The 12,976-nt window shown below is 31.9% G+C and overlaps 1 protein-coding gene and 1 long non-coding RNA gene across 2 annotated transcripts in view; both read left to right on the top strand.

The window, feature by feature from the left end:
• LOC127702195 (uncharacterized) overlaps positions 1–12,976 on the top strand; it is a 305,823-nt gene that overhangs the window by 3,154 nt on the left and 289,693 nt on the right. The gene's annotated exons all lie outside the window — the stretch shown is intronic.
• Positions 2,309–10,419, top strand: LOC127702158 (uncharacterized). The gene is made up of 4 exons (XM_052206263.1): positions 2,309–3,203; positions 5,586–5,721; positions 6,165–6,297; positions 7,523–10,419. The coding sequence occupies exons 1-4, from the start codon at positions 2,473–2,475 to the stop codon at positions 7,606–7,608; spliced, it is 1,086 nt and encodes a 361-aa protein (XP_052062223.1). The 5' UTR covers positions 2,309–2,472; the 3' UTR covers positions 7,609–10,419.

Raw genomic sequence — 12,976 nt, 5'->3', positions numbered from 1 at the left:
TGTATTTAGACCCCTCTAACAAGAAATTTGTTTTGCATGCACACGTATAAAAGTTGCGGTTTTTATCCAACGCAATCATAGGTTTGACCGTTGTTTTCAATTTAGACTTGTTTATATTTTTTCGTTTGGGCTTGTATTATATTTGCCTTCGGGTTTATATGATCCGTTCAGCCTATTTTGACTCCTCAAAATTCAAGAGTCTATCCTAAATTGAGGTAAATTGTATGGCTTTCCAAATACCGTTTCGATTCCTAACATCACTGAAGAGACATTAATTGTCGAAATCCGGATATGGTGTACAAAAACCTTTGCACCTTTTGTTTGCGGTCTACCATCTTTTCCGCAAGTTTATTGTTTTCTGTTTAGTATTAAATTTATAATTAAGATCCATTTATTACCGTGATCGGTGATCCGTTTATTTTGCAATCGCCAATGGCAGTCAGCAGGGTTTAAGAACATTTGTTGTTCGACCTGTTAGTCAGATGCGTTTTGTTAAAATATACTTTTTCACTTTTTTGGTCTTTTAGAAAATGTTGTTTGTGCTGTATTTAGACCCCTCTAACAAGCAATTTGTTTTGCATGCACACGTATACAAATTGCGGTTTTTATCCAACGCAATCATAGGTTTGACCGTTGTTTTCAATTTAGACTTGTATATATATATATATATATATATATATATATATATATATATATATATATATATATATATATATGTGTGTGTATATATATATAGGTATAAATTAGAAACAGCCACCCCAAATTTTAATGCATTAGACTGTTGTTATACCTTAATTACTTGTTTCTAATAATCTAATAAGGCATGTAGCTTGTTCGTAGTCCTATTGTCCCTTCTTTGATAAAATATTTGAAGACACGGGAATAGTGACAGCTTTTCTATTCAAATATATCAATGAAATTGCCGTCACTTTGAAACTAGGTTTCTGATGTCTTAGATGCCAGTTGCTTATAATTCTGTCTAATTTTGTGGCGTTCGTGTCAAGCAAGGTAATATAAATAAGAAGATGTGGTATGAGTGCCAATTACACAACTCTCCATCCATGTACATGCATTCGACACTTCATGTGTGAATATTTAGAGAAAGTGTTAATGGCGATCGCGCGTGAATGCGCGTTAGCTATTTTAAAGAAGGCAGTGCATGGCTATTTTGCCGGCGCCTGCAAAATAGAAAATATGCCATTTTGCCTGCTACGATTAGCATACAATATATCTTATATAAAGCCGGCAAAATAGCATATTTCTATAGCAATAGCTATTTTGCCAGTGCTGGCAATATAACGAATTTGTTAATTTGCCGGTTCATTGTACAGTGAATTTTAAAATTTACTTTTGAAAAGTACTACGAAAATGTGCATTGTCAACACATAAGAATCAAATTATAACTCATATAGTTAAATGAGATAACAGTAACAATATTTGAGATACATATAATCGTTTTTAAAAGAACATTTACGAGTCCAAGTAAAAATTAGAATTTGTAAAAAGAAATGAGAATAAAAATATTGCGCATCCATTTTATAGCAATGAAATCATATCAAAACATGTAGTTGAAATTACTTCTAAAATCGGTCAGTCTAACGCTACATGTATGCATAAGAATAAAATCTCAATTTTTTTAATTGTATGTTGTAAAAAATAAAAATAAAAAATCTCCGTGATTGCATATAAATTTGATAAAAAACATTAATTTATACAATCTAACAAAATACATAGCTTCAAAATAAAAAATGTTTAAATTATATTTGCTTTTGAAATAACAGTCAGTTCTTTGAATTGCATATCTGTAAACAAAATCGTTTTTTATGTGCAACATTGGCCTCCCCTTACCTAGAGCAGGCAAAATAGCCACTGCCGCCTTTATAGAATTGCTCAAATATAGGAATGAAATTGTCACTTTGAAATATGTTTTATTATCTTAAATACCAGTTTGACTAATTCCGCCCCTTATGTGGCGCTTGCGTCAAGAAAGGTAATAGATGTATTCGACATTTCATTCATGAATATTCTAAGCCGAAAAGCGTGATGCTGGTATTAAAGCTATTTTGAAGAATTACTAAATTACAATTAGTTTACGTCATCTATATACATATGCATCGGCAACTACATACTGTTGAAGTATATTTTGTATGTGCATATTTCGTACACTAAAGTATCGAGATCGCAATTGTAAATATATGGGCGTAATACACCATAACGTTGTTTTATGATTTTAGTGTGGTGTTAAGACATATTTCGGATCTTCATACTGTATAGATAATAACCGAGAGGTTCGAAAATAAGGAAATTTATAAATACACACGGTTGATGTTATTTATAGATTATTTAACTGTCGTCTTTAATATGTATAAACATGATAAAGTTGCAGTGTATGTTAAACTTCTCTAGCTTCTACCAATTAAAACAATTATTTGTTGTTCGACTGTGGAGTAGTGATGAAGAACACATAAAGTTATGAGGAACCGATCAAACCGGGTGGCCAAAGCTGAAAAGGAACAGTCAACGTTAAACGAAAACAATGACGACGAAGTCGAAGACAAGTTCGTATCTAGAACACCGCGTAAGCTTTTTGCAGATTTGCATAGACAAGCCATCAAGCTAGGATTAAAACCTGAAGACTTCCAACAGTTAAGTAGTGTAAACGAAATTCAGAAATCTATTAACCGTGTAAACTATTGTAGACTTTTTTTAACGATTGCATGTATAGTTTTTGTCGCTATATTATTTATTTTTGTGACAGAATGGCCAGTATCTAACACCCATGTAATAGTGTGGTGGTTTCAATGGTACAAATCAGATCCATTGAAAGAACCATGTGTTGTATATGTACCAGAGAGCGTAACAGAAAATATAAAACCACCGTTAAACTGCGATTTTTGCAGAAATGTTCACTATGTAGACCATATTAATAATATCAGTATCAAAGAATTTGAAAGTCAGTATGCATATAGTGGAATACCTATTGTCATTAGTGATGGCACAAAAAATTGGACAGCATCAGAATTTTTTAGTTACAACTTTATGAAAGAAGTTTTTAGTCCTGGAAGTGAAGCACTGGACAAAGTAGAAAGAGATTGTCAGTTTTTCCCGTACAAAACGGATTTTACTTCTCTTGGAAAAGTGTTTGAAATGAGCGAGGAAAGAGCTTTCATGAAAGGCGAAGCAATGCCGTGGTATATTGGATGGTTAGTATATTTTATTTACTTGGTTTTTAATTATCAAATTTTGGGTATCATGATTGAACTGATTATTATTTTTTTAGTCAGATAAGTGCATGAAGAATCGATCATCTAAAGTATATCACAAAACAATACGGTTTATTTATTGAAAAACAAGAATACATGTATATTCAAAGAAAGGTTAACAGACTGCAGAGTAATATGTATCAGAAAAATACCACAAGTTGACATTTAATTTTGTGTTGTTGTGTTTCTGTTTTATGAACGTTCAACGTATCTCTTGCATTTTCTTTGTTCATTGTATGCAAACACGAGTCGGATGATGAAAAAAAATCATTATTGCACTAACACAGAAAAGGATACTGGCTGGACATTCCATAAAATACTTTTCGGGAAGGTGTCGAATTTCACACTGTGACCAAGAAAACGGAAATGGCCTTAACTAACAGACTAGATCAAACACGTCTAGGGAACCTGTTTTAACTTCCTTTAAAAAAAATAATTTTGGTATGATTTCAGTAAGCACATGTAAAATACTTCTTATATATATGAATTGATTTTTGGGTTTAAAATTTGTGAAATAATATATAATTAATATTCAACCATTGCTTTTTTTATCACAAATATATATGTAGGACTCATATCTATGGTGGGTTTCAGATCTATGTCAGATTCCTAATCTATGGTAAATATGACGTCATGCCATCCCATATCTATGGCAGATTTTTTATAATCCTAATCTATGGCTAGTTTTGTCATTTCCTAATCTATGGCGGATTTTTGGTGTTTCCAAATCTATGGCAGATTTGTGCAAATGGAAAACAATGCAGTACATATATACGATCAATGACTTGTCTTAAAGAAGTGGAAATGTCTATAAACATATGTGAAATAAACATTCCATAATAGTCGACCAAATCGTGATGGCAACCAAAAAAATTTGTAAATGATGAATTCATATATCTTAAAACAGACTTCAAATACTTAATACAGACTTTAAAATTGAAATGATGTGCCCCGTAAAATAAGCATTTTCTAATCTGTGCATGGTACCTGTTTAACCCATTCATTAAACCAACAAGTGAGTCCCTTAACAAACAAGAAAGCAGTTTTTTTTAAATAAAAAAAAATGAACAGTTTGAGTTTTCACACAATAGTAGTTTAAAGTTTAAACATATTTTATTTGCTGAATTAAAGCAAAATTGATTAGACGCAAGTAAATCATACTTATGAAGTCTTCTGCATTATGTAAGTGTACCGGTATACATAATTTTTATTTCATCCTTAGTACATCTTTTTTATTTGATGACGATTTAAATCAAATTGGTATCCAGTAATTTTATCTTTCACCTTATAAATTTTTCCAGCCGTAGACGGTGAAATATTTACTATGCATGTAACTCTTTTCCTAAAATATCCGGTAGTGAAAACAGCGGTGCGCTTATTCATATTGGGATTCGGCCGGTATAGCACTCTCTTCCGGATAATAGGTCACATCTTCTTTTAAACAATCCGCAAATTGTTGTAGAGGGAAATACCTTCATCTGGAATGGTGTTCAATTTTATGGGTTTCGCCATTGTTTGCGGCGACAATGTAAAAAGTAAAATCACAAAAATACTGAACTGAAAATTCAAATATGGCGTTATTCAATTGTGACTTTATATGGTACTCTTGTTCCCGGAAAATTACGGTTACAAGATCTGCCATAGATTTGGAGAAAACAAAAATCTGCCATAGATTTGATTTGTTTGACGTTTGTAACGTCACATTTGCCATAGATTAGGAATCTGCCATAGATTTGGAACCCGCCATAGATTTGAGTCCTACATATATAATTTATAATATAAAAATAATGAGATGTTGTATGATTGCCAATTAGACATCTTTCCACCAAAATCACAATGACGTAAAAAGCAGTCTGTGTATCGACTTTTACAAGTCATTTTTAACTGCTTATATACAATTTATATAATTAACATATTTTTAACCATTTAAAACGAAGAAAAACAGCTGGTATCTTTAATTTTGAAATTATGGCAATGTGGTTTTGTTTTCTATCATATATCTTTACTAAAACATGATTTGGTACTTCCCGTAAAATTAAAGTGAATTTAAGTTTCAAGAAAAATGTGATGAGGTTATATTCCATCAAAGTCCCTCCAAAGTTTTTGATCAAAATACCACATACAGTAAAGGTTTTGAAGCATCAAAACCCAAATGGGCTGCAACAGATCAGACTTACCCGAAAGTGTTGTAACCTTTGTTTTCGTACATTTTTCATAATTTATGAACGGATGATTTTTAAAAAGTACTGTGTATAATTGTACATGGTGCATTTTACCTCCAACTTCAACAAAAAATAAAACAGAGAATACATATTGTTTCAGGAGCAACTGCGATAATTCAGCAGCAAATATATTGAGACAACATTATACTAGGCCATACTTTTTACCAGAGTTTTCAGAATCTAGCAAAACTGACTGGATATTTATGGGTAGTCCAGGCTATGGGGCTCATATGCACGTAAGTAAATGGCTGCAATATTAATGAACTTTGCAATTTTTTGGATATGTACACAAAATGTATTATAAATAAGTGATGTACCAGTACATCTAAAACTCTAAACTTTTGACTATATGTATTTCTTTAGTTATTTAAGTATCGATTACATTGAAGATCGACTTCTAAGAGACCACCGATAACATATGTTAATGAGGTACACGATTAGACTTCTTCAGTCGTGGGCACTTTCAAAATGATCCGTTTTTATACTCAGAAACATATTGTGCAAAGAAAATTTTGAAAATCCCCATGACAACTCGTAGTATTATTCGGTAGATCCAATTACGTGTATTTGCATACCTGCAATACAAATTTTTTATTTTTCCATTTGTACGCCTTTTCCAATTTGATCTTGGGCATTATTTTGCACACCCTTAAAAGCCAATGTTTATTTCTTGTTCCAGATTGATCATGTAGATCTTCCGTCATGGCAAGCTCAGATTACTGGTAGAAAAAGGTGGCTTCTACAGCCCCCACGGGACTGCTATTTTCAATGTCCGCGACAGCTAGAAGTTATTGTAAATCAAGGAGAAATAAGTAAGATATTGCTAGATCTCTTTCCAACACATTAAGTTTTCGTAAAATTATTCATTTCCTTTGATTTTGTCATTTATCCCCACGTATTATCTTCCGATTCATTGTTTACGGCTTGTTGTAATTTTCAGTGCATCAAAAATGACTCCTCACTGAGTCCGCCAGGCAATGCATTATATCAATATTTTATCAAGCATGAACTTTAGCAATTTTAAGATGTATCGACGGGAGTTCTTTTTATTTTATCATTTTCGTACAGTTATTCAAAACAAAAACCTCATCAAATATATCAGGCTTGTTTATATACGCCAGACGCGCCGTTTCGTCTACATAAGACTCATCAGTGACGTAAATTTCAATATCATATTGAGTTTTACACCTACACACATATATGTATACATAATGTATTTGAAAAATAAATTACGAAAGAACATAAAAAATTACATGATAATTACTGTCAGCGCTTTTAAATATACATTACTGTATCGAAGAACTTTTCATTTTCGAATATTTGTATATGTTTAAAACAACACAATGTTTATAAGATAGATCTGATTCATTATTTCCTCCTAAACCGGGTCTAAAGCCTGTACTTTTCCGCCTCACTTCAGTCTACGAAAGGTGCATGCTACATTCATGTAGGTAATGAAAAGGGACGACGAATCACAATATATGTAGTAATCTCTTTTTTTTTTATTTAATGTTAGAATTCAAATCATGGGTTTTCACTTTCCCAAGGTAGTGCCTTTACTCAAGTAATTTATTCCTATAAAGCATCTAAAAATTATTTTTTGAATGGAGTTTCAAATGTTTAGATTTTAATGAGCACTGTTGTTTTTTATTTGGGAAATTCTGATAAATGTGATGTATGTTGATTTTGTTTATTGGCGTATTCTAAATGAAAACAAGGAACTATGTGATTAATATTACTATTTTTGGAATCAAATTATTTTCGGGATCGGATTCGTTAAAAGGTTTTTTTGAATTTCCATGGTCTTTTTAATTTCTTTTACCGTTATCAGCGTTTTTGTAACGAGGTTTAGAAGCCATGTAATAGATTTGTAATGACATTTTACAATTGATTAAACCAAAGAATATGAATACAATTATCTTTATGGTATAATGACTGCACCTGAATTGGATTTATAATGAATAATGAGAAGTTGATCAGAGGATAACTTCACTGTTGTCAGTAGAAACTATGACTAATATTTTATTTTATTTTCAGTCGTTCTAGATACAAACAAGTGGTATCACTCTACGCTAAATATAGGAGAAAACATCAGTATAACAATAGGATCAGAATATGATTAGAAACAATCATATGGTTAACTAGAACATGTTTTTCAGGATACATTCCTTAAAGTGAATTTTTAGCAAAAGTTGTTCCTACATGAAGAGTTACAGAAGTAAGGAGTTATGTTGAAAAGATTAGCTGTATTTTTTTAAATCTTGAAAACAATAATTTACTTGTGAATGATCTACACTAAACCTGAGTTCTCACTGGTGTGTGCAAATATGTCATAATCATAATGAGAGGTTACTTTTTCATACAACCACCGTATCTTTTTTTTTTTATCATATTAAGGTATGGTGCTGTTATAACTGTCCTTCAGATGAATGTCTTTGTTGGCCTATCCTTTTAAACCTTTATGGCAATGTTTATTACATAATTAAAGGATTACAGAACAGAATTGAGTTTTGGGCTTCTGGTCATTCTATTTTTGAAACGTTTCCTCAAAACCTATTGCAGTTTTAAAACTTCATATAAAAAATAAACGTGTAACACTGGGAAAAAAAAGAGTTTAGTTTAAACATATTTTATTTGCTTAAATATGCAAAAGGGATGAGACACAAGTTAATCAAACTTATACAGTCTTCTCCCAATACTGCATCAAAAAGAGGCCGAAGCTACTAAGTGAACATTCAAAAGTCGAAAAGAAACTGACAATACCATGACAAAAAACAAAAGACGATAAAAAGACAATTAAGTCCACAAAAACACTACATAAAAACTAAACACTGAACAACAAGAAACCTACGAAATACTGGGGATGATCATACACATAAGTGTTTACTGTTTGCGATCTCTTGTGTATCTGGTATAGACATATACCCTACATCACATTTTATTCATAAGATACCAAAAACTCAATCTTTGTTAATACTTTTCTGTTGTGGATAAACATTGTCTAGAATACGTACTATATCATTGACATGGTGATGATTTACCTTTGAGTATATGACAAACTCTGATAACTTAAAATTGAAAAATGAAAATTTACTCAGTAGGATTTGCACCTTTCAATTCGATAGACGGCTTGTGTGTTTATCATTTTACTTACACCAGTCCTTTTTACGCATTCCATTCATTCATTGTCAGAAAAAAATGCATGCTTTATATTACTTCGAATTTATTGTTGTCTGGTTTGACTCCTACAAATACATTGATCTGCAAATAACTGATATGTTAAAAGTCCAAGGCCGTAACTACCATTGAGGCAAGTGAGGCAATTGCCTCACTAAAATTTCGACACTGAATTTTTGTTTTGGTGTATTTGTTTATGGTAATTAAGTACGAAATATAGTCATTTGTTTTTTCTTTCTCAACCTTAATTATTTCTATAACTTGAGTCACATCGTTCCTTTTAAATTGTTCTTCCCGGATATAACTCAGCATCTCACCGGGTTTCTCGATTACATTAACCCTGTAACGGTAATCATCATGGATCTCTGGTTTAAAACAGGCTCTTGCAGAATAAGGAAAAGCGATACTAAAGGTGAGGAAGGAATAGTTCTAGTAAACTAACTGATGTTGTTTGTGATTACAACAGGTGTTAAGAGTTCGAGTATTGAATATATTTTCAATGGAACTAATCCAAAAACTATAAATAGACGGACAAATCAAGTACTGGGGCACCCGTACGGGAGCAGTCCTGTCTGCGTATTCATTTCCCCAACTTTATTCGTTCTCTTTACAGATAAACAAAATATAAATAATATGAAACCTGCATGGATTAGTTTTTATCCATGTTTCTTTTACCTTAAAATTTTTAAGAACTTCCCGTAATCCAATTTTGACATTATTGAGGGACGGTAGGACCTTTAAAACGGGATTTCGTGTTTTCTAATTCGGGACTACGGAATTTCGTGTCTTTTAATATGGGATTTCGGGATCGGACCCCCTCCTACCCCTTCATTATTCGATTCTCGATCTAAAATATCAGTGACGAGTGTTTGCTGTGAACGTTCTTTTTCTGCCTCGAGACGACTGAAAACTTGGGAAAGAGCATGCATGAGTGGCGAGAGACTGTGGAGTCTTGCCATGCTCCATGTTCATCTCGATAAGGATGTCAGCAGACCAAATATTCTGAAACGATTTGACGAAACCGGCCATAGAAAAATTGACAAACTCCAATTTGAATAACAATTGCTACTGAGTCCATGTTTGTTCTGTGTTCTGGTGGCAGACTCAAATTGATATTTGGATGTTTATCTGACATATAAATTTAGATAAAGTTGATAAAAATTTGGTGTTAGTACATGTCTTAAAATATGAAAAATATATAAAAAGTGTCCAAAAATAAAAACGATGTCAAGCTCTCTGTAAATGCCCAGAATGCAGGATTTTACACCATCTATCCCAGTCCCCTGCCAAAATTTTTCGCCTCGCTTCGCTCGGCTCAATTTTTTTAACCTCGCTCCGCTCGGCTATGAGTTCTGCCTCACTAAAATAATATGCCTAGTTACGGCCTTGAAGTCGGCTTAATAGAAGGAAGAATTCTAAAACAGTGGTTGATTTACTCGTGGAAAATTAGTTAAAGTTTTCAATAATGTAATTCATTTGCTTTAATGTTAAGCAATGAATGAATAGAAAAAAAATTAGTAAAATTTGAAGACATTTGGTGTTATATATTTGATTAGCTTTCTATCATTTATGTATTGTATCGAGATGACACAAGTACTGTGATTTTATATACATTTTCCTTTGGGGTTTTTAAAAATGTATTACAAATCTAAAGAATAGATTTTTTTTTATAATAATATTTATAGACTGTAATTATGTAGTATGTATTTTTATGCAATATATATGTGTAGATTCGTCCAAATAAAGAAAAAAACATATTTGATTTTTTTGCCTTGCAATGATGGAAGTTATTTTTCACTGAAGTTACTAATAGCTATTAAACCAAGAGTTCCAAGTGGTGATGTTGAAATCCTCCCTTCGTAAATTTTTACGGAGGCCATCACGAGATGGTTGACCGTTATGGAATACCTGTTTCAGAGATGATAGCGGATATGTTCCAAATGTCGTAACTACAATCCTGTCCCCTTTTCCCCGAATGTGACATACCGATTTAGACTTACAACCGGGTTTGTACTAACATGAGCAACATGACGGGTGCCACGTGTGGAGCAGGATCTGCTTACCCTTCCGGAGCACCTGAGAACACCCTCAGTTTTTGGTGGGGTTCGTGTTGCTCAGTCTTAGTTTTCTGTATTGTGTTTTGTGTACTATTGTTTGTCTGTTTATCTTTTTCTTTTTCAGCCATGGCGTTGTAAGTTTATTTTCGACTTATGAGTTTGAATGTCCCTTTGGTATCTTTCGCCTCTCTTTTATAATATATTAATCTTTTGTTTTGATCTTAAACAAATTAAAACCCCTCCTGAGATACAAGCATTCTTTTGAAACTACCCTAGCTATTATAAAAGAACAGGCAAAAGAAAACCACTAAAATGGCTGAAAAGACCGCATGATTTAAAAAAAAAGGAGCAGCATATTCACACATTGAACTTGTAGTTATACCAGGAACCACACACATAACATTGGAAAAAGATGTTCGTAACTGTCTAACTACATGTATAATGAATAAAGCCAAGTTGTGGCAGAGTATAAGTTACTCATGTTTCAGAAGGCTATACATGTTCATTTTAACAAAAAAAAAAAAAAAAAAAAACAAAGGCCAAGTTTCAACTCAATATGGACTTGCTTTTTTATAAAGTATGTGCAACAAAAACTCATTTAATGATGCGTTCGAAAAAAACAACAAATAATGATTATGACATTTTATTGCATATCTTAAAAATTGAAAATTCTCTTTGACCTTTTTTTTATTGATTCATATGCATTACCCGTGCATTTTAAAAGAGAGGTGGAAGATACTAAAGATACCCAGGCATGTTATAAATATAACACAATTTATATTTATAGCATGCCTCAGTTTAAACAATATTTCATTCCATGAACTTAACATACAATTTCAGATCATAAGCATTAACAATCGGGATTCAGAAACCAGTAACATAATGACATTGCTTATTCTTAGCCGCCTTTTTATATGTTTCACATCTGGGACTATTATAATAGTCCAGTTGACATATAGGAGATAATATTCGTAGTCTTTATTCAATACTAACATTTCTAAATGTCATTTTTACATCTTATTTTTAGGAAAACCTTTAATGTAGAATGGTAAATGGCCTTAAGCCATCAAGCAGTATTTTAGCAGCATGTAAGCATAAAATTCTTTCACCACTATTGTAATTTTAATGTAATGATTTCCTTTGTAAAATACAGTAAGCAGTAATTAAGACACATTTCACGGACATGTCTGCATCTGTTACTCCACACACACGAAGATGTATTACTTTTAATATACACATTATACAGGGTAGGTTTTTTGACATACGATCACAATTATATATACATTTATACCTTTCACAGATTGAAAAACAAAATCAATTTTAAATGGCTGAAAATTCAAGTTATTAAATATTATGGCACTAGGCTCACTTTCATGTGATATGCCAACCAAATTTACTAAATTCATTACAGCAGGCAACCATCGAAAACAAGATTTATACAAAAAGTCATTCATTTATATAACAAAATTGGAAACTGCAGAATAGTGTGTACCATATCAGTGAACACAAGAACTGTGTACTGAAAAAGATTGTTGGCTGAAATTTTTATTCCAATTTAGGCTTTATTATCCGTTTTTAGTGAAATGCATGTGAATGTGAGACAACTAAAAATAACAATTTAAATATATCAGTTTCAGTAAAGTCTGACTATCAACGAATTAAATTATATTTGATAGTTAATTACTCTGGACAGCTTTAAATAAGTGGAGAATATCCTCGTTAATTCAATGGTATCTTTTAAAATTGAATTCTCCTCAATTATATCTTTAATATTAAGATATAACAAAAAACAAGTACAAGCATGTATTTGACTACAACTCTAAATTTAACATGCATGAGAATATTTAATAACATTAACAGTTAAGAACATATGGATACAAGAAGTAGGCATATGTATACACCACAACGACTAAAAACATACAGATGATATGCTAAAATGGTTAGAAACTTAAATTCACTTAAATTCTAAATTACGAATGAGTGAGTCCGACAATTATTCTCGAACAGTTAAAAAAATACATTTTATTTCTCATGTGCAATGTTCACAAAATTTTGTATTTGATCATTTCTGATGTATATATATATAAATGTTTCCACCGGGACTTTTAATTTTTGGAAAACATAATGCAATATCGTAATTAACTTTTAGCTCATACATTTACCAAGCATAATTTAAACAGCACGGTACAACCCTTAGAAACCATTCAAAAATAGCATAGTGTGCTACATCTGGACTCTTAATCAACTAAAAATTACA

The sequence above is a fragment of the Mytilus californianus genome, unplaced genomic scaffold, assembly GCF_021869535.1.
Source record: "Mytilus californianus isolate M0D057914Y unplaced genomic scaffold, xbMytCali1.0.p SCAF_5, whole genome shotgun sequence".
NCBI lineage: Eukaryota > Metazoa > Mollusca > Bivalvia > Mytilida > Mytilidae > Mytilus > Mytilus californianus.
The sequence above is the reverse complement of the archived record's forward strand: the minus strand, read 5'-3'. Positions and strand labels throughout refer to the sequence as shown.